General features: G+C 36.2%; 1 protein-coding gene across 1 annotated transcript in view; it reads left to right on the forward strand.

Annotated features, from left to right (window-relative positions):
• abca12 (ATP-binding cassette, sub-family A (ABC1), member 12) overlaps positions 1 to 23,114 on the forward strand; it is a 71,352-nt gene that overhangs the window by 11,897 nt on the left and 36,341 nt on the right. Inside the window, exons 18-40 of the mRNA XM_038302622.1 lie at positions 1,031 to 1,145; positions 2,312 to 4,900; positions 5,261 to 5,373; positions 5,570 to 6,002; positions 6,255 to 6,367; positions 6,561 to 6,628; positions 6,714 to 6,850; positions 6,995 to 7,125; positions 8,373 to 8,515; positions 10,422 to 10,589; positions 10,747 to 10,964; positions 12,921 to 13,844; positions 13,984 to 14,090; positions 16,058 to 16,164; positions 16,641 to 16,831; positions 17,067 to 17,137; positions 17,946 to 18,070; positions 18,612 to 18,776; positions 19,343 to 19,507; positions 19,737 to 19,932; positions 20,903 to 21,042; positions 21,903 to 22,022; positions 22,200 to 22,290. Of these exons, the coding sequence (XP_038158550.1) occupies positions 1,031 to 1,145; positions 2,312 to 4,900; positions 5,261 to 5,373; positions 5,570 to 6,002; positions 6,255 to 6,367; positions 6,561 to 6,628; positions 6,714 to 6,850; positions 6,995 to 7,125; positions 8,373 to 8,515; positions 10,422 to 10,589; positions 10,747 to 10,964; positions 12,921 to 13,844; positions 13,984 to 14,090; positions 16,058 to 16,164; positions 16,641 to 16,831; positions 17,067 to 17,137; positions 17,946 to 18,070; positions 18,612 to 18,776; positions 19,343 to 19,507; positions 19,737 to 19,932; positions 20,903 to 21,042; positions 21,903 to 22,022; positions 22,200 to 22,290 (6,630 nt within the window). The remainder of the gene's footprint in view (positions 1 to 1,030; positions 1,146 to 2,311; positions 4,901 to 5,260; positions 5,374 to 5,569; positions 6,003 to 6,254; positions 6,368 to 6,560; positions 6,629 to 6,713; positions 6,851 to 6,994; positions 7,126 to 8,372; positions 8,516 to 10,421; positions 10,590 to 10,746; positions 10,965 to 12,920; positions 13,845 to 13,983; positions 14,091 to 16,057; positions 16,165 to 16,640; positions 16,832 to 17,066; positions 17,138 to 17,945; positions 18,071 to 18,611; positions 18,777 to 19,342; positions 19,508 to 19,736; positions 19,933 to 20,902; positions 21,043 to 21,902; positions 22,023 to 22,199; positions 22,291 to 23,114) is intronic.

Consider the following 23,114-nt stretch of genomic DNA (forward strand, 5'->3'; position numbering starts at 1 on the left):
AACAGATTGGATGTAGAAAACAGCCTGGTATCAGCTTTATATTCTCAGGTGTCCTGATGTAAACAAAGTAAAACTAATTAAGTCAGTCTGAATATAATTTTTTCTTCTGTATTTTGTTCCAGATTCATCAAGTTTAAATGTGATTATAAGGGAGTTACTCAGAAAAGCTCTAGTTTTAGAAATACAGGTTTACCTTAAGATTCTATTTTGTATTTATTTTGACTCCTTAAGAACCTGAGGTTGTGAGTTTGATCCCCACACACACAGACTGCCACTCTGGCTCCCTGAGCAAGACCCTTAACCTCACACTGCTCCTCGGGCGCCGCACAACGGCAGCCCACTGCTCCCCAAGGGGATGGGTTAAATGCAAAGAAGTAATTTCCCTCTGGGATTATTAAAGTATGTTTAAAAAAAAAAAAAAAAGCGTACAGGTGGCACAGTGGTTAGCGCGTTAATCTTTTAACTTGAGCATATTATTCTAAGACATTTTATTCTTTTCATCTCAAATAAAAAAACAACACAACTGTCAAAAAATGACCCACTGGTGCCGTAAAAACTAAAATAAAAATTAAAATTTTTGACAGTTGTGTTGTTTTTTTAATAACTACTACTACTACTACTAATACTACTACTACTACTACTACTACTAATAATAATAATAATAATAATAACAATAATAATTTTAAAAAGTTAAAAGAATAAGTAAAATAGTTTTTATTTAATAATCATTTTTTGTATGTTCCACTTCTGGATAATTATCAATACTACAAATCAGGCAAATACTTAATACAATAAGGCAAAACTTCCGAAGGGGTAGTCGAAAAGCTTGGAAAACCCTGGTTTAAACACTTGGAACTGGACGAGAGTACATTTCTGACTCCGAAGATAAGCAGTGACAGTGACACTTGTATCTGGTTCACCGTTATTTCCTTAGAGATCTTTCTCACATGTTTTCTAACAATCCTCTCTCTATGAATAACCAAATATAAAAAATATACCAATGTAAATGTGTGTTTTACTTTTCTTTCAGGTGTCGTTGATGCCCATTCACTGATATTTCAATGTGACACTGGTCTGCAGTGGCCAAAGTTTGTCAAAGCAATAACAGATGCTGTGATGTCACCAAATGAAAATGTCCTAGTGAAGTAAGGGCAGAGGATGTTTGTTGTCATTATATTCTACTGGGAATATATTTGTTTTAGCTTCAGTTTTATTTACATTTCTCACAATAGTGTCATCAGAGTCCAGTTTAGAAGAATGCTTAACAGACATTTAAATTCTCACTTGAAAACAGACTTTGGCTCTTTGGATTTAAACATAACGCAAGTCTGACATTGAATATATATTTTTTTGTCTGATTCAATAGTATTTCATTAACATTTTTATGTTTTAATTTTGTCAGATTTTATTGTTCTGTATCTTTGTCTTGTATTTTACTTGCGCACCACTTGCGTTTTTAGACTTCCATTTAAACAATCATGGTAATTCTAAAAGTCCTTTCTCAAGTGTTAGGTACGTATAAATATATGGTCAGTCTCCCCTTTTGCTGAAATTTGATGCCTTGAAAAATAGAAAACAAGTAAAAGTATAAAGGCTAGACACTGGACAAACTGCTTTATCCAGCTAGGAAGAACCAAAACATAAACATTTCCAAGCACAATTCTAAGGGTAGACTCCTCCGCCAAGGTTAATAACCTTGATAATGAATTGTTGTTAAATTTAACATTCACTTTTCCTATGCATCAAATTTCTGTTATGTTTCATGGAATCTATTATGGTAGTTCTTCATATCACAAAATTTCAACATCAGGACGACAGTTCTGACGAAATTTTTAAAGTATCACATAATATATTTAAATTATTAGTAGACAAGAACTTCCCCCCTTTTTTACAGACATATTTTCAGACAAAAAACAATACAAAAGAATAATAAAACACACATAGGATAAATAATCATCAATACAAACAATATTTGTTGTAATTTATTGTTTGCTTGATACAAAAAAATTAAATAATTTAGTTTAGTATTTAATTGAAGTTACTTATAGAAGAACTGGGAATTACTATATCTTTTTTTTATATTTTTATATATAATAGGAAAATAAATCTGTATTATTTCGTATTAAATAGCCTACATTGCCAGAGTCTGCAGGTCAGCATAGGAAGGTACCTTGTTGTGGACCCCAATAACTCCCTATGAATTTGTTTAACTTAGACTTTTTTGGCTTTTATCACTATTTTGATGTCAAATTGTAGTTGTTATTTAAATATCACACATTTATTTATTTATTTATTTTTTCTGCTCTTATAGTGCTCTGAAAGGAACAGTGAACCTGCTGCAGCATGTGTATGGGGATATGTACAAAAATCTGACAGCCACCTATTTAAAGGAAGAGATTGAAGGAGGGGATGCTCTTTCTGCCTACCTGACCAAGTTAATTCTGAACTTGGATGGTTTTCTCCAAAATCTTACTGTTCTGCCTGATCGAAACATCTCAGACCCTGCCATCATAGGACCCCTCATCATTGAGCTGTTAGAGTCTGCCGGTCTTAAGCCACTCCAGCCTCTGCTCTTTAATAGCAGTTCGGTTAATGCCTCCACAGTGCTGGATGCTGTCTTACAGATAATTAGGCTCAATCAACAAATATTTACATTTGGAGAGACAGACACTTCAATGAAAGGACTGGAGCAGTTGATTATGCAGTTCCTATCTATGGAGGGCAATCTGACACTTTCTTTCTCCAACATTCTGGGACAGAGCCTGCTAGCATACTCAGCCTCCATCAACCCCAAGAACGTGTCCTTTATCACGGAGGTACTTCATCAGTTCACCAATCAGACCTTTGATGAAGCCATCCTTGATGTTGTGGAGCTTCTGAAAACACTAAGTGATTCTCCAAATGACCTCAGCAATGTCCTTCTTGGGTACCTTCACCAGCTTAGAAATGTTGTAACTTCTCTAATCAGGCTGCAGAGAATTGAGTATGTTCTGTCATCCAATGGTCAACTAACTGCTGCTCAAGTCACTGACCTTCAGACGGTATCAATTAACTTTCTTAACCTCCTTGACCCTGAGAACCCCCAGGGTCTAACTCAGGTTGGACCAGATGTGGCTCAGGAGCTCATCATCCAGAAGTTGCTGGCCTTCCTACCACCCAATGTCCAGAAGAATGCTACTGACTTTCTGCAGAATTTTAAAGCTCTCCAGGATCAGTTTACCAAATGTGAAGAAGGCGAGAACTGTCTGCAAGGCATATCAGAAATCCCTACCTTGTTGAACCAGATAATAGAGGTCCTTCTAACTGCCAGTGGAGATGTCACTATCTCAATATCGCCAAACAGCACTGTCCCCTTGCACCTCGAGCAGAAGGAACTTACAACATTAATGTTCTCCCTCATGTTGTCACCAAATGATGCAGCCCATGTAGAAACATTTAAGCAAACCCTCAATTTCATCAAACACATCATAGAGATGGAAAACATCACCGCAGCTAGTGTCCAGAATGCTCTAATGCAGTCAAACCTAACCAGGAATGATCTGTTTGAAATTGCAACACTTCTTGGAGCTTCTAGTCTGGATGATTTCATTGCAAAGATCTTCAACATTTACACTGAAATCAACAAAAACTGTTCTGGTCCTCAGAGTAACCTGACGTCAAACTGTTTTCTAAGCATAGTGAATGGTGCCACAAGCTTTCTGACAAACATACCAGCCCTCAGAAATGAAACCACACTCCTCTCTTTCATCCCAGTTATTGTCAGTGAAACTCTCAGTGATTTCAACCAAGTGGACCTCAGCTCTGATCCTGACATGGCTGTTGTGCAAACTTTAGAAGCCATTTTGACTAATATCAAGTGGATACTCCAGATGAACCAACAAAACAGTTCAGACATCATGAACGAAATCACAATGGTGGACCATCTGATAGAGCTGGTCACTGACAGAAAACCATTTAACAGCTTGAATAATACCATGAGGGACCCACTTTATGCACAGAAACTCCTCCTTGAGCTTGTGGATTGGTATATTGCAAGGGTTGAAATGATCACCAGTAACAGTTCAGTTTCTGAGTACCTTCATGACTTTTTCTACTTCACCAAGATTCAGGTGGCAACCCAACTGGCTCAGATTGAATTCACCATGTATGTGAATGAGAAAACCCTGTTCTTAGTGAACAGCCTCGAGTACCCATTGAATGGCGGAGACATACGTCTAATTGGAAAAACAACAATCGATATCATTCGACATCTATTGGTCTTCATGAACACAACGGTACAGCTTCAGGATAACATTCCCGGTTCGGAACAGCTGGAGCCCATTGGTGCCCAAATCAGGCTCTACCTTGACCTAATTGAGAAATGGATGGAGCAGCCAAACATTCCAGAGCTCCTCACTAGTATGCTCCAGTGGGGAAACTCCTCTATGTCAACCCCTGTGAGAGACCTGAATTTCTTGCTGCAGACAATGTCTCATTTGCTCAACCACAATCAGAAAGAATTCCTCTGGATTATAACCAACTTGACAGAGTCTCTCAACAATGCCTTAACAGTGGCAGAGCAACCAGGTGGCTTACAGAGTGATGGCTTCATGTCTGAAATCTTAACGGCTCTCAACACAGTCATGCAGATCCGGGGCCCAATCGGAGGTCCCCTTCCATCCAATATGCAGCAGGATATTCTGGAAATTGTGAATGGTTCCCTGAGTCTCATTGTTAACCAAAACATGAGTTTTTCTTCATCACTGAACATTTCCCTACTCATCCTAGAGAAAACTGAAAACATTATACAACAAACAATGCTGCAAAACTATTCAGAATACCTGCTGCCAATAGTTAAACTAGTCACCACATACTTTGAGAGCATATCTACAAGCAGCGGGCAAGATCAGTGGAATCAATTGTGAGTATATGCTACTGCTGCTAATAAGATAATGCTTGTTTGATAGTTGGGTGTGTGAAATAGTAGCACAGGGGTAGAGACACATCAACAACACTAAACACCCAAATCTAGCTCAGATGTTAAACTTTTTTGTCAGCAGCTTTACAAACTTGAATCTCTCTTTTATTGCTGTTATTTCCTTATTGCCATGCTATTTTACAAATGGAAGTCAGACACCAGCATCTGCAGAATACACATTTTAGGAAGCATTATATCAAATCCTCTTTTGGTGACAAGACAAATAGAAAAAAAAAGTAACCTTTTTGGAAACTCATATATAAAATACAGTTGTTGTTGTTTTTTTTTTTTTTCGCTTTTAAGAATTTTGAATGAAATGAAGACAATCCAGAGCATCCTGCCGCCAAACAGCACAGCACAATACTATGTTCATGTTCTCACCGAGATCACTGAGTTCATCTTATACCCTAACCACGGTAAGTCAGCTTCTAAGGTTGTCTGTAGGGAACTCTGACAATATTAAACTCTATCTCTCTAAACTAGCAGCTTTATCATATGTACTATTCGAACATTAATGACATAGTGTTTGTCAGTTGTACAGCAAGAACAGGTTGTTTGCATATTGAGTACAAAATTAGGTTAAGTTTGTCAATATCTTCCCTGTTATTTCAGGCAACATGAGTCTTTGGGAACATTTTGAGGATCTATCAATGGAAACCTTACCAGAAGCTCTTGGCCAGATACAGCTGATGTACCTGGCAGAGCAACCAGGTGGCTTACAGAGTGATCGCTTTGTGTCTTCAATCCTAACTACTCTCCACACAGTCATGCAGATCCGGGGCCCAATCGGAGGTCCCCTTCCATCCAATGTGCAGCAGGATATTCTGGAAATTGCGAATGGTTCCCTGACTCTCATTGTTAACCAAAACATGAGTTTTGCATCATCACTGAAAGTTTCCCTACTGATCCTAGAGAAAACTGAAAACATTATACAACAAACAATGCTGCAAAACTATTCAGAATACCTGCTGCCAATAGTTAAACTAGTCACTACATACTTTGAGAGCATATCTACAAGCAGCGGGCAAGATCAGTGGAATCAATTGTGAGTATGTGCTACTGCTGCTAATAAGATAATGCTTGTTTAATAGTTGGGTGTGTGAAATAGTAGCACAGGGGTAGAGAGAGTGACCATGTTTGGAGGCCTCAGTCCTTGACTGAGACATCCTGGGATTTAATTTAAAATACTTACAATTCATCAAGACTTGTAAGGCATAATCATTAATTATTCATTAATTAACCTTTTTAGAAACTCAAATATAAAATACAGTTGTTGTTTTTTTGTTTCACTTTTAAGAATTTTGGATGAAATGAAGACAATCCAGAGCATCCTGCCCCCAAACAGCACAGCACAATACTATGTTCATGTTCTCACCGAGATCACTGAGTTCATCTTATACCCTAACCACGGTAAGTCAGCTTCTAAGGTTGCCTGTAGGGAACTCTGACAATATTAAACTCTATCTCTCTAAACTAGCAGCTTAATCATATGTACTATTCCAACATTAATGATATAGTGTTTGTCAGTTGTACGGCAAGAACAGGTTGTGTTTGCATATTGAGTACAAAATTAAGTTTGTCAATATCTTCCTTGTTATTTCAGGCAACATGAGTCTTTGGGAAAGTTTTGAGGGTCTATCAATGGAAAACTTACCAGAAGCTTTTGGCCAGGTAAAGCTGATGTACTCTGATATATACAGTATGAGAGCCTTTACAACAAATGTTTGCCTAATTGTTTTTTTTTTTTTTTAAACAGTTTACCAAACTTGTGGGGATGTTTGTGCAACTTGTAACAGAGGGCCCACCTGCTTCATCTTTTGACAATTTGAGGCTTATTGTGCCTGTTTTGGAACAGGTGATGACTGGGAATGCAGATCAACACACATGGGTCAAGTAAGTGCTACAAATGATTAAATAGATTTTTTTAAACTATAGCTTTTTAACCATTTGAGCCTGATTAGGCAATCTATTTTTATTCATTTTTTATGAAAAGTCAGTTTTTATTTCTGTAAACTGTTGAATTTTTTTTTACCCCAGACTTGAGCAGATGCTGAAAACCCTACTTGGTGCCTTTGAAGGACAGGAAACTTGGAACAACTTCTCATCCATAATGCCTCTTTTGGAAAAACTCACCGAAAATGTGGTCAAGATCATGCGAGCAAACAGCGGTGAGAGCTCTAGAGACATCAAACACAACAAATACAGGCAGACACCACTGGCTTATCCAGACCAAACAAATTTAGATGGCTAAAAGGAATAAGACCCTCAGAGTGCAAGTCATCTGAAATCTGAAGCATAATAAGAGTGTGCAATCCTCCTTACAGGCCTTATATTTGCAATGCCTAACACTTGCATTATTTAAAATACTAAACAGGCACTTCCCTTGCAGCATATCTAACTACTCCAGCTGTTTCTTAATTTCTATTTATTAAATTGAAGTTATCACCACTAGACTAACATTGACTCTTTTCCACAATACCTCTGCAAAAACAGAATACATTTATTGATGGCATAAGTGCTGACTCTAACTTTTGTTTGTCATTCTGAAAACTCTAAATTATCAGCTTTTATGAGATATTCTGTGTTAAAATAAAGCTCAGATCACCCCTTTTTCTGCTTCTGATCTAGATTATGGTTGTTTTCAACCAGAGGTTGTTTTCTGAGCTGTACTTGTTTGTTTGTTTCTTTCTTTGTCTGAAATTCTTTTTCAAGCCCGAACATTTTATCACTGACAAAAGGTTTTTCATTCAGCATTTCTCTTTTTATTTATTTGCTTTTTGAATAATTTTCTCCAGCTAAAAGTTTAGCTTCCAGCCTTATGTCAAATAAATTGGGCTTTAGGTATTTCTTTATAAGGTTTTGCTTGATTCAACTGTCATTAAATCTGAGGACTATCATTGACATCATGCAAGAGCTCTTAAGACAGAGTTTGTGGTAAACATTTACAGAGGAATTTAAAAAAAACAACTGTCAAAAAGCTACTAAAAGCACTTGAAAAGGTATTTCATTTTCCTATAGAGATCTCGCTTAAGGTCACCAGTAATGTTTAAGTTCCTGAATTGAATAACAGCTTTATCCTGGCATGCACTTAGCAAGGGAATTGCTTTTTGGAAATCTTTTATCTTTTATATGATCTTTTAAACTTTATCTTTTTATTTTTGTCTAATCTGCATGTCTGCAAAAGTTAGCATTAGAAACAAAGACTTTCCTGTCTCGTACTAATGTCCAGTTTTTGTTATGTCTGACCTACCTGTGCCAATTCTGACCTCTAAGATTGTTGTGTTGAATCCAACAAAAAAAGAGAAGGAATAAGAGCATTGTCTGAACTATGCACAAACTTCTCTGTGCTTTACATGATCATCATCATCTGCGCATTTTTACATCGGTAAATCAGCACATATTTTCTTCTTTTCAGAGATGCTACAAAGCCTTCAGGTCCCTCTGGTGGCCCTGATGAGAGACATTGTAGTGTCTGCGAACCGCAGCCATCTGAACATCTCTGAGCTCACAATGAAAATGCAGCTTGCAGTTGAAGGGACACTTCAAGCTGCCCAGCAGGTTAGCCAACATATTTTTACTCCTATGTTTAGGTTTCTTTACAATCATTTGCTTGGTTTTCTTTTTTCATTTCCTGCATATCTGTGTTTGAGGCGGTGAACAAAGCAATTGCATCAACTGTCATGCATTATTGCACTTAAAAAGAGCTGTCTCATCCTTGTCTCACATCTCGTTTTTTTCATTACTTTTGCAACACCTTTAAATGTGGGCATGACTTATGTGGTAAACAATTCAAGGGACAATCTCAGGATGTATAATAACTGTTGGTTGCATGAAGGCAGACATTGTAACCTTTATTAAAAAAAAAAACTCTATTTGTACAAAGCTATATATTATTTCTAGAGAAATGGGTGTTATGTGAGAGCGTCTGAGTGTCCAATTCTGTTTCAAGCACTAGGACTCTTAATTTTAAACTTTCCGATATTATTAGCCTAATACCAACTGGTGATACGCATGTGCTTAAAAATATCTGAGCATACTAGGAATTATCTGCATTAGTGGAGAGGATCGTTGCTATCAAAAACATTTCAGCTATTGACAATATGCTTGGACATATAATGTTCCACTGTTTAAACAAAGTAATCTGACCTTTATGATACTTTACCCATATGTTGAAGAATCCCCAAAGAGATGCAAAAGCCAATAAATAGCTTATTTTCAAACACAACATAACTAAAAATGAAGGCAGCAATTTTTTCCTACAGCAGTCTAAAACTAAGAGCCTATTTGTTGAAAATGTGAAAAAAAAATTGAGTTGTATTTAAAAGTGATTTGTGATTTACTATGAAGAAAAAAATGGATTTTCCTTTTATTCTGAGTAGAGTGGATAATATTCCAAAATAAAAAAGAAAACAAGAAAATAATTCAGATGAGAAAGCCACAGCTCTTTTTGTCATGTCGCCCTTTACAAAACTGTAATGACATTCTCCATTAAAATATAGCCATATGTTCCAAAATTAGCATCTGGGTTCTGATATGGGATTTAAAATCTTTTTAATTATGCTCTCATAAAAATATGAAAAATGTACCTGTATCCCTACTAACTTAATCTCAAGCTAAAGTTTATTTGTGCTATAAAACTGCATCTTCTTACAGCAGTCAGTGGATTATATAAAACTTTGAATTCTTGTGTGGTTGTCCAGTGGGTAAAAAAGTTTGTACATATTAATGCATGGCTGGTATAAGATTTTCTAGTAGGTCATTTTAGGAGTAAAATAATGAAGCCCCTGAATCTCTTCAGCTTAGGATAAACAAATACAATCATTTAAATCGTATTCTTACCGACCTCTAGCTCAGTCATTTCACTTTTTACTGTATTTGTCAGCATTTTTAATGAAATACAAAATACTCCTTTGCCATAATTCAAACTTCGATTTAATCTCCCTCAGCTACTGTGCAGAATTTCTATCTTAACAAAATAAAAAATGAACATTTAGAATAACTAACTAGATTGATAAACTCTCCAAAAAAAACTTTTCCATATCAAGTAATTGTATTAAACGATTTTTAAAAGAGCCATAATATTCGTTGTGTCTACCATAAAAAGTTTTTTTTTAACTGTACAGTGGTGTAAAACCACTTATGTCATATGTTGCAACACTTGTTAATGCCCTTACAGTTCAGACATGGGAGATAATCCTGGTTCCTTGTTTGGGATTTATACAGTTCTCATGTGGGTGTGTAACAGTAAAAACACAGAAAGTAAAAAAAGATACCTGTGGGAGAATGATGCCCTTGTATTCTGTTCTCTGTAAACCTCAAAAGTAGAGCTATCAAGACGTTCCCCTTGACACCCCCTCCCTCCCATCTTTTGTGTTTTAGACATAATGTGCACTCTTTTCTTTCAACAGGTTATTTAACTGTATGAAATATGATAGTTCATTCTTTTGTTCTCTCTCTCTCTAAGGCAAATGGCACTTTGAACTGCAGCGAGGCTCTAAAAGCATGGCAGCCTGTTGGAGATGCAGCAGGGGTTAAACTTTCCACAGTTGTTGCGTGGTGTGACTCCAGCCTGCAGCCTGTTTTGGAAGCCTATGCAGCATCACAGGCTGAGCTGTCCCACCTGAACATGAGTGTGAGTAGGAGCATGGCCAATTCAAATGCAAACACCAAATGTGTTCCAAAAAATGTTCCAACTTGGAAAAATAGCAGTTTCACCACTTGGTGGCAGTGTTGTAACTTAGAATATAAACCAACTCCCTTTTAACACTTATTTTGTCTTCTTTATACAGCACATGAGCATGGAACCAATAAGTGTGAGCTCCGCAGCTGGCAGGATGGTCAAAATATTACAGTCTCTCTATCACGTCAGCATTAACCACACACATGTGATAGAGCAGTTCATCATGACTCTCTCCAGTGAGCTCCCCCAGCTGACAGGCCTGCATTTGAGCTACGAGGGACAAAATTACTGGAACAAGCAGCTCCAGGGCATGCAGTTGCAGAGCAGGTCAGCCACAATTAGATTATGATGCTCCTAACTCAATGTGCTCTTTAATCTTGTTATAATTTAAATGCTCTCAAGGAAGAAAACCATTTAACAATGTATTGGTGTTGAATCTGGCGTACTAACACTGACACACATTAAGAGCTGTTTTGACAGTAAATCATATCAAGTCACATTATTAGTCTCATTAGACTATTTAGAATTTCAAGGAACAAAAGCACTTTTTCCTGGACACAAATTGGGTATATATATATATATATATATATATATATATATATATATATATATATATATATATATATATATATATATATATATATAGTATATGATAAAACATATCAACCAATAAAGAATCTCCTATGCAATAGCTCATTCAAGCTAATGATGATATATTTATTAACTTCTACTTGGCAGCTTCACAATCCTGTAAACTATTACAATCCACTCGCTAGCCTGCTTCTGCATGCTCCAGCCTCTTTAGTGCTTCCTCATAATATTTTGTTGACAGTCAGATATTTTGTTCCAGGAAATCAGCTTCATTATGGTGCTCCAACAGTTCAGTTGAAATAACTACTTTAATAGTTTTTCAATTGGTCACCTATAATTTGCTCTTGGCTTTATAACTTAGTTGTAATAATTAAGTAATTAATTATATTGGTCCTGGTGTTTTTAGATGCTTTGGTGCTTGTCTAGTAGCATGTTCCTGATTTTTGATTAAGTTAATCCAACTTGCTACATATTTCTGTAAAGTTCCTGCACATTCAAAGATGTTCTCCAGCTTTAAAGTCTCTGCATTTTCCTATGAAAAGGGCTGTTTTTATCTTTATTTAGAAATGCTGTACTCTAAAATACTTAACTTGATTAGGCAATAGGTCCCAATCACGCTGAGCCTAAACATGGATGTTTAAAGTTAAGCATGGATAGCCAATTTTAATAGCATTCACCATCTATAAAAAATGTATGTATGAGATATATTACCTTTATGTCAACATTGCTTTCAGTCTTTGATTTTAACCACAATTTAAGATCTTTCTTTTTCTTTTTTTTTGAAGGAAGGCAGAGATTTGATTAGTGGAATAATGTATACAAACTTTAATAATGTTTCTCAAGCTGTGCTGATGTAAACAGGTTGAAAAGCTTCTTTTTTTTTAAAAATCCTGCCTGCCAATAAACTATTACCCAATCGAATTGTAGATGACATAATCATAGACTTGAAAATCAGGTATAGTATCATAGAGTTTTGTCAAACACTTGCTATACTGATTATTTAATCTCTAGTGATTCAGAACTGATATTTACAGCAGGAATGAATCTGACTTCAGTGCAATCATTAAAAGGTGTTCTGTACATCAGCTGCAAAAGAAAACATTCCCATTAAGTCCTGTTTAGAGCAGAGCCCTATACAGAAAGCTTCACCTGGAGCTTACATGAACTCTCCATGAACCTAATAACCAATTTGCTGTGTCCACATTATCCACAAAGCACCAGTGAAACCTATTTGATTCATACATAATTACACAAGGAGCTGAAGTGGTCACATTTGCATTCAAATTGATTAATTTAATGCTGGCCTGCCTGAAAACAGGCAGGTCTGAATAGATAGCAGCTTAGCCACGAATCAGGCTTTTTCTCCTTTCAAAATTGATTTCTCGTTTTATGTCACCACCATTAATGAGCAGGGCATGGAGATAAGGATCACACTCGAGGTATTCCTGGGAATCAAACAGGTCTAAAGGCATAAGTTAAAGATTTTCAGTCTTTTTCTGATTAAAGTGAATGATTGAAAAACTGTTATTTTTATTCAAAATCTGAAAAAAATCAAATGTGCTAGAGCTCATTCCAAAAAAGAAATAAACTAAAACATAGGTTACAATATTTTAATCTAAACAAAAATGCTGGCAACTCTTGTAATAAAAATGTATATCTTATTTTGATATTTTTTACGTCTTCTTTCCACAGTTTGGCTGGGATTAAAGAACTTTCAGATGAACTGCTTGATGTAGCTCCTTTCCTCCAGCCCTACGTTGAAGCTGCATTCATAGCAATGAGCCACATTCTGGACAACTACCACCTCAATGAAAGCAGCAGCTCATCCCATGAGCTCATCCAAGAAGCAGCAATGATCTTCTTAGCCTCTGCAAACATCACTTTGAATGACATCTACCCTATGATGTCAGGAAATGCTTCTGGAGTTAATTTGGCTCTTCTCGCTGACACAATGGAAGAGATAATTAAACAGATCATGGAAACAAGGGCTTTTGGACATTCACCTATGATTTACCAGGCCATGGAGCACTTCCTTGCAACGAACAGCTCTTACTTAATGATAGAACGTGTATCTGAGATGTTCATGTGGCTGGTCTCAACTGAAGCCTCTCAGCTGGAACTGCTAAGTCAGACTCTTTCCAAGATGTATGAAATTGTCCGAATTCCTTTATCTATTCTGACCAAAGTGAGTGTGGACATGGATATGGAAGTCTACGAGGAGCTATTCGCAAACATCTTTGCAGCTTTTAACCACATTGTTGCCAGTGGTCTTCTGCCCCCAAGTTCCCAATATCATTACGAGTCTGTCGGACACCATCTAATGAATACCCGGCGAAAACGCGACCTGTCGCAGATGATGACGAGGGACCCCATGTCTGACATCATTGATATGTTCTACATCGACTACCCAAGCATGTTTAGAGCGCTTTCTGTAGCCCCAACAACAGCAGAAGTCACAGAGACAGCCCATGTGTTCTTTTCAAATCCTGATCTGAATGTTGTGATGAAAGGAACAACGAGTGGCATGCCATGGGGCTTTAATGCCTCACGGGAAGAAACTATTGATGCCACCCTTGGAATGTTCTCCTTCTTCACTCATCCACAAGTGTTTGAGACGTAAGTGTACCTTTAAAATATGGCAGAGATAGAAATTGTTTGTGTATTCTGCTGCTTGTGTTTGTGTCAATAACCCAATTTACCTGGTGTCATATGGTTACCTGTGTTGCATGATGATTTTTGCTACTATTTTCCTCAGGCCATCATTGGATATCCTGAAAAATGCAGCAGAGATCCTTCCAGAGGGTTTGCCGTTTGCCTCAGAGATAAAATCTATTAGCAGGACCCTGGCAAACGAATCTCCAGGTAATAGAAAAAGTATTTATATTTATTCTGGGAATTTATTTCAGTGTTTATAGGTTTTCATGTAAAATCAATAAAGAAATGTCAGGAGTGAAGTTGGTCATTTTTGGTTCAGTGTTGTCTTTGTTTTACTCCTTTTTTTTGATAAGTTAAAATAACACATGCATGTTGACTGCTTTTTACCCTGGTAAAAATGTAAAATGGGATTCTTCATCAAAACGTGATTTAAAATTTATTTAATAAAGGCAAAAAGAGCAACAATTCACTGGGTCACAGGACTCACTAAGTGCATAAAAAACGTAAAATGTTGTAAAAATGTATTTGTCAAAAGTGTACATATATAATTATTAGTTTAAGTGTTTAATACTTCACAGCGAATGACTTTGTTATAAATGTTGCCCATTAAAGTTAGCTGACAGGGCAAACATAGTATAAGACAATGTTTTGGTTTCTATTTAGACATCAAATTGATGACAAATTGTGAGTTTAAGTCATATCATGACGAACTGTATTTCAGGCATACACGTTTTGCTTAATTGGAACTCCTCATGTCATAATTTCCTAACCAGATATTCTCACTTTTCTACAAGAATAATTGGAAATCAATTCCATTTAATCATATAGATACATAATATTTATTTACCAAATTATTCATATATTCAGTTGTGACACCTTTGCCCTCGGATCTCTTTGGGTTGATTGAGAATTCCCAAATCAATTTAAAATTTAGATTGAATTTAATTAATTGTATTTCTATAGTTACAAATAAAATAATTTCAAAGCACTTTAGATGAAAAGGAGGTCACAGTTGTAACAACTTCATTGATCTGATGACATTAACATATATCATCAAAAAATCTAGTCATTTTACATAGACCAATAAAGCCACATATACTCCAACTTGATCTTGATTATAATACATACAGTCAGACTCTAATGCTTATGTAATGACAGTGGGTAAAAATCTATATCTATCAAATGTCTATCCATCAAAGCCCAGCCAGCTGCACTGAGTTATTTACTTAACTGCAGTGCATTTGATTTTTTTTTTCCACTTGCTGTAGCTACAGCTTGTGTTTGCATACCCACTGTGACAGTGTGAAAGTATAAATACAGTCTGCCATTAAACAGTCACGCAGCTTGGAGCGGCGCCACCCTGTAATTTATAACAGTCGCAAGACCAAGGGAAGACAATAAAACATTTTGTTAGCGCTGTTGTAACTGTACATATGATTATAGTGCTTCAAATATTTATACTGGAGATATGAGGAATAAAGCTTCATACTGGCCTAGTTTCAACTCACAAAGAGCCCAAGGCCATGTGGCCCATCTCCAACTAAAAGCCACTCAGCACCTTTTTAAATCTCATTAGCAAAGTAGAATTCAATCACTTATTCTGTCCGCCCTCGCCAAATGTCCCCCCTTGCACTTGCACAAGTGGGCATCCATGACCTCTTTTTAATATGCTTCTGTGCTTGTGCGATAATGTTTTTCTGTGAACATAGAATCCCTTTGTAAGCAGGTTCAGTGTTCTGCACTCAAAACTCACTATTAAACACTGCAAGCTGTTGTGATTGAAAAGACCTCAAGGTATTGAGCAGCCTGAGATTAAACATTACATTTGTCTAATTTTGGGCTAATTAAATATTCTTTCATCACGTCTTGCAGCCTGAGGTGCTGCTTTTCTTAGGGCTTGTCAGATGCGTTTTTATGCATGACGGCGTCTGGGACTACTGGCCCTTCTGGCCCCATCAGTCCCGCGCACAACTTCACTTTAAGCACATCATTTGCTGCTCATTGCTCGACGACGATACCACCGTAATGGCGCGTGTCGTAATGAAGCCCAGTGGGATGTCATGTTATTCTGTCACTTCACCTACTAAACTCTTTAAGATTCCAGACATTAATGGAATCTCTCTCAGCCTCGCTTTTTCACCCCGGTATCTCTCTGTCTCTCCTACCTGTCACAGAAAACCTGAGACTCATGCAGGAAGCCGTCCAAACAGCAACCGAGCTCTTTTATATCAGCCCAAGTGACCCCAGGTTCACAGATCAACTAAGCCAACTGAGATCTGAGGTTTGTACAATAACTTTCCTGTTATTTCTCTTCTTCAATGGTGAATCAAAAATACTGCCACAAAAAAAGAAAAAAAAAATACAAAAAAGGGCTAAAGGTCATTATACATTTTTTTCACAAGAATAAAAACTTCAAAATTTCTCTTAAATTTAAATAAATACACAATAATGTCATGTTATGGGTGATATAGGATGCTCTGAATATGATTTGTAAGTCACTTTAAATTGTGCAAATCTTTAATGTTACCAATAAAGTGTATTCTCAGAGTTGTTTTTAAATTAGACTCAATTGATAAAGGCATTTAGATTTTTTACTAAGTTAAGTAACAGTTTTTTTTAAGACAATAGTTCCATGCAGTTGAAATGTTTTTTGCTTGTATTGTGTAATTTGTCTAACTTTACTGTTTCCTTGTACTTGATCATTTATCTGTGTTAGAGCTCTCTCAGTAGTAGTAATTACCTTCTTGTATTTTGTAGGTGTGTGTGTTGGAAAAGACTGATTCACTGGCCCTTCTCCTGCATTCACTCTCCATGAAACCAGGGGATCTCTGCCATAAAGTTTTGCCAAGCTTGCAGGTCTTGGCTGATACCAACATAACCTCTCTGTCAGAAATCCTCTTCCAGGCCCTTGTGGGAGATCCCAGAAGTTACAACCTCCAGTCAGACTGGTACAAACATTTTCTTCACCTATCGATAACATTTTTAAGGTTGCAAATAATCAAAAGATGCATGACTTAATCACCTAGAAATGTTTTATGGATATAATTGATGTAGTTTTCTAAGATTGTTTAACTGGTTTTTATTCAATGAAATGAATACATTTTCTTATACTGTTTAAATAAACAAAATGTCTGTTGTTTTTGTTACTGAGTATATTTAATGCATGTGTGTACATATTTTCAGGTCAACTGTGTTGACTGAAGCACTTGGCTTAAACATCAGTGGCCTGAGTGTGCTCAATGTTTCATCTCCAGGTGAGTCTGTTCACTCATCTATCATTCTGCCTTTACTGCATTTACGTGTTTCTATGTTGAATATCAGTTCAACATTAGAATAAAGTTTTGTTTGAGTTGTGTTTGTTCTTATTTTACCTTCATCAATTGTTTTAAATTTCATTAGATTGGTTGTATTGGTAATCCAATATTAGATGGTATGCATTCCAATGCAGAGGCTTAAACGTCACCGTGTCTTTTTAATTAGAATATGCAACAACTGGCCACATTCTCTGGTTCATCATGTTGGGTCTCTTGTTTCTTTCAGAACTGTCTTTATTCTTTGTTAATTAGATTCTCTATGTTTTGGAAAAAGAATCTTAAAATATGTTATTCCATATTGCCATGGTAGCAGTAAACGGTTACATAACCATGATGCAAATGACCCAGTACTTTCCAAAGGTGCACTGTTGGGTGGAGATCAGGCTGCAAGAAGCCATTGTAATATTTTACCGATGCATTTTAGCTTTTTGAAATGGTGCATTAAGCTGCTGGAATAGCCATGTTGTCACAAAAACCCTGAACATGATCAGTAGGAACATTTCTGTAGCCGGTGATATTTAAACAATGATCAGTTGGTATTTAAGGGCCCAAACTGGGCCAAAGGCATGTTACCCACTGCTGATGGCAAAACAGTCTCCCACTTTCTATGATATTGTATAACTGGGTCTTTTTAGCAACTAAATATAAATGTTCTTTGTGCCAAAAGGTTTTACTTTCAATTATTAATTGGTCAGAATTGAACAAAAGTTTGTACAGCTGATTCATATCCTGTGTGCTCTGTCAGTAGTGGTTACATTCGGGGAGATGCTGAGGAATAAGGAAGCTTTCATTCAGGCCGTCCATGAACACATGAATGTGGATCCTGAAGCACTTCTTGTCCTGATGGAAACCCCTCTACCAAACAACACAGAGGTTAGACACGACTTACATATCCTCCCTTTAAAGATTTACTTTAATAATTTAATGCTAAATTTTGGTGCCTTTTATATGAACATTTGAGCCATATAACTAGTTTATTTATCTTTATAGAAGATTAAGCAGACTTTTGGTTCTGATCAAATGCATATTGCTCCATTTGTAAACACAATGACTTTTGGAACTTTTTCACCTTCACTCATTTATTGTGTCTTCAAGCATTTATAGGATTGCCAAAAGTTGAAGGTTGTCACTTTTCTTCACCTATGCTGTTTCCTTTTTTAAAATCAAAATCAATTATGTGATTTATTCATGACAAAACTAAAGAGAATTCAAACCCACAATGCTTTAAAGTGTCATTATTTTCTCTTTAACCATGTTAATGTTCATCAAAGACTATCAATGTTTTGTGAGGATATTAAGCAATTATTAGCTAACCATTTCCCTTGCTTTCACCCTTTCTGATATATGTCATATTTTAATGATGCCTTTGCTTTATGGCCTATTTCCTTATGTCTCATATTGTCTTTTGGAACAGACCCTTTCTTGGCTGGTGAACCTGCGTTACTGTCACCCCTCTGAATCAGTTAACACATCAGAGGCGGCCGTTCTGGCGACCTTCTGCACTATGACTGCTAAAGACTGGTACAAGTTTTCACTGCTGACGGCTGAACATGTAAACTCAAAGAAGCTTGTTTACAAGGTAGATTTCAGAGACAACATTTGTCTTTTCTCTCATCAAAACAGTTTACAACTATGCTTACTTTCATATGCTGCAACAGAGTTCTTTAAATCTCCTCTTTTTTTTACACATGGAATATTTTTTTATATATTTTGATTTATTATAAAAACATGCTTTTATCCTCTAGAAATAAATAGAATAATACTGTTCTTTTACTGTTTTGTAATAATTAATAATGTTAATATTATGCTAAGAACATGTTATTACTGCTCAATGTCTCCATGCTAAATCCTTTATGACTCTCAATGACAACTTATATTTGTACTTTTACTTATTAATTACTACTTATATCACCTTTTTAATTTTAATGAGTAACATCTACTCTGTTTGATATCAATATGCTAAGGCCAAAACTAAAAGTTGACAAAACTACAGAAACCTAAGCATTAAGTTGTGTTTATTTTCTAAAGTTAAATATATGGTTAATGCATTCAGTGCTGTAATAAATCTGAATATGTTAATTTATACGTCATTTAATATTAAAAGCTGTAAAAGAGTGTCTGAGTTTTTTCTTCTTCTTCTTGCAGGCGGTGTTTTCTGAGGAACTCCAGGGCCTGGTTGGTGTCATGGCTCAGGTAGCAAAGGTTGCAACCGAAATGATGACCAAGATTGCTCCTGCAGTCAGGCAGTTGGAAAGCTACCTGCTCTCCGTCAAAGATTTAAATCTGGAATCCAGCAGTGAATTTACAGAAGTGCGTGTTCATTAAAATGGCTTATTATTTTCTCTTTAAACATTTTAGTGTTAAAATGTAATCAGCAAATAGTGTAGCAAAAATAAAGACCTGCAGAGTATTCTATGAAAGCTTTCAGGGATTTAAATATATTTAGATTTATTGTCGACATGTTCTTGGCTGAAGATTTTTACTTTTCTACATGTCATCCATAACTTGTTGTCTTATTGTATTTTTTTTCTATACACAGATGGGAAGAGGAATGAGACGCAGCATGTCCACTAAAGCTACGTTTGTGACCCTTTCCCGCGCTCTCTGCAGTAACGGCATCATCGCTCTGTTTGGAATCTCCAAATTGCCTGAGCTGTCTGAAACAGGACCCTCTTTCCCTGACAACCAAAAGAAGGCTGAGATGATTGAGAGGTTCAAGATCCCAAAGGATGCCTGTATGTTTGAAGTGCAATACAGTTTTTACAAGCTGGATCACTTTCTGAAATTATTTGCGATGAGACGTGTGTTTTCATTTGCCTCGCTAAAGCTAGGAGGAACAAAGCATGAGGGTTCAATTCTACCCAAGGCTGAACTATAGTACCTGTACCTAAGTAAATCATCTAATATACTAAAATATAGTTTTGAAAGTTTTATTTATTTTAATACCTCAACTGTCTAAGTGATACAGATTATATTGATTATTTACACATGATATTAAGCCCATGTTTATTTTAATTGGAATTAGTTTTTCGCTTAAGGTAATAAAAAAGGAGCATTTAAGATGAGAAGATTACATCGCACTGATAAAAATAGTTTTCACTACAGACATTTGAATTTGCTGGGGGGAAAAAAGTATGTTTAATACCTGCTTAAAGGTCTTATCTTCAAAATCTTAATGGAACAAATAATCCTCTATCTATTGAGCTCGACTATCAAAGCTAATTGAGGCCAAGCAACTTCTCCCATGTTACCTTAATCCTGAAATGTTGAATACTTTCCTTTATAAGGAAAAAGGAAGATTTCCGATATGCTACAAGTAAATTGTAAATTTCAAACCTTGTTATTTGATCAGACCATAAACAGTCCACCAATATAGAGTAACACACATTTAATGTTCATATATTATCTAAAGAAATTATCTAGAAGGCAAAAAATACATATTTGATTTTCTGGGCAGATTAAAATCCCAATTATGGTGTATACTATACACTATAGTTGTGATGGTGTATACTATATAACTGTCAAGTCTAGTGAAGGGATATAAAAGTTATTAATGCACCTATATCTTTTTCAAAGTAGAGGCAATATCATATCGCAGGTAGTTTTTTCCATTTCAGTTTTCCACAATTTTTAAATTTGTATATTTTCCTATTTTCCCTTACCTTATTTTCCCTACCTAATACATTCTATTGTTCCTCTGCTCAGCTCCCTTTTGCATGAACATGTACCTGGACATGGTCAACACCACAGGAGGAGCCATCGCCTGGGCCTTCCTGAAACCCATGCTGATGGGCCAGATCCTTTTCACACCCGACACACCAGCCACCAGGGACATAATGAAAAAGGTACACAGAAATGGCTTTTTTTAAATACACATGGTGTACCTACTTAATGATACCAACAGGACTGATGATTTACCATTAAGCTGTAAAGAATGGACAACCTCTCTTTGTAGGCATGTCTGACTCACTAGCATGCAATGCCATGTTTTACTAAGTTACACGTTTTATTATTTAGGTACACTTTCTTCAAGGAATTAACCTCTTCACCTTTGCATATTTGTAGATTATCTGAGTCATGGGAGATTCTTTGTCCTAATGTTCTATATGAATGTGACCAAATTGCTTTGCAAAAGGGTAAAATAAAAAAAAAATTAAAAACAGAAGATACCCATAAAACCAACAAAAGTAAAACAAAAATAAAACTTAAGAAACAGATCTGATGGAACTCACACTGAACTCAAGATAAAAGCCAGACAGAAAAAAAATAGTCTTCAGGGGAATTTATAGGACTGTAAATCCTCTGCAGTACTAATATCCAGGAGCACTTTTCCTTAGAGACTAAGGGCTGCCACTGGAAAGCAAGATCCCCTCTGCACTCTAATTTGGTCATCTGTTGTACTAAGAGCGTTTGACTCAAAGATCGAAGTGGTCTTTTGATGTTTTAAGAGTATTTGGATGCCAAATCATTCAAATCTAGCATAAGCATTGGTATGCAGTGAAAGAAAAAAACTTGTAAGGTTCCCTATGTGTAGACATTTGTACGCATTACTTGTAACCACGATTCTATTTTAGGCCTATCTGATTTTTTTTTGGTAGCCTGCAATCACACATACACACAAACTCACATACACACAATAAGTTGGAAATTTCTGCTGATATACAACTTTTTGACTCTTTGCTGTCCTTGTGTTAACTTTGCTCAGGCCAATGCGACCTTGCACGAGTTTGCAAATCTTAAAAAATCCTCGGAGGACTGGATCGAATCCTCAAATTACATCATAAAGTCAGCCGAATTACTCAGCTCCACTTTGCCAATGCTGCAGGTATGAAATCTCAGAGCTACTTTTTTATATCTGATTATGCCAGCCTACTCTCTGTCGTTTGAAAATCTTGAGATAAACCTTGCAGTGGTCTTCGATGGATTCCTGCAGCTGAATCTTGATGATGTTGATAGTTTCAATCTCTCTCTCTTTCTCTCACTCCCTCCACCTTTCTGCCAGAATTCCCTCAGCAACTCCTTTGTGAAGAATTTCATTGAGATGCAGACAGACATAAATGTCGACAGCATAAAGGAGACGCTCAGCAGCTTCTGTAAGTGTGCATTTGTGGGTCTCACTTTGGTAGCTGCAGATACCAGCCTTACTCTTAGATTTTTCTCTCACTTATAACTCGTATAAAATATCCACACTACTGGAAGATAAAAATTGTTTTACCTTTTAGGTGCTAAAAGGGGGATTTACAGCTTATGTTAATTTTTTCCTTTGTCTACCTTTGATATTCAAGTTTTTGAACTGATTGGGATTATGGGCATAAAGAATCTAATTCCAGGTTATGATTTGAAAGAATAGAGTAGGGCATTGTTAGATTAAAAGCAATGGTGAAATGCAAAAAAAAAATAATCAGTTTCAACATTTACATATAAACATTTTCCACACTTAATATTCTTCCACATTTCCCATCTTCTAGCACATAAACCTGAACGCTAGTTAGATTCAATAATCATTTGGTAATATTTGCATTATATGAGATAATGAAGCTTTAATGAATAACATCCAATGTTACGGTATGCGTATTTCCTCACTCTTCTAATTAACTTTGGTAAAATGGATCAAACCCGAACTGAAAAGCCAAGAATTTGTGAAATGAGATTCAGACAATTGCACCACTGAAAACACATCTCATCTTTTAAATGTGAACTCACACATAATAAAGGACACTAATATAAAGTAAAGGGACTTGTGTTTTTTGAGTTGATGATGCAGTGAAGATTTGTTCCCAAATCAAATCAAACGTAGAGTGATAGTTTCTGGTTTACAATAAGCTCAAAGCGAAAAGAAAGGCCTTCTAGCCCAAGCAGGAAAGGCTTTTAGAATCTGCACAGAAGTGTTTTTTCTTCCTTTTTGTGTTTCTTTATT

Source organism: Cyprinodon tularosa, unplaced genomic scaffold (genome assembly GCF_016077235.1).
Source record: "Cyprinodon tularosa strain WSP-4 unplaced genomic scaffold, ASM1607723v1 ctg496, whole genome shotgun sequence".
NCBI classification, from domain to species: domain Eukaryota; kingdom Metazoa; phylum Chordata; class Actinopteri; order Cyprinodontiformes; family Cyprinodontidae; genus Cyprinodon; species Cyprinodon tularosa.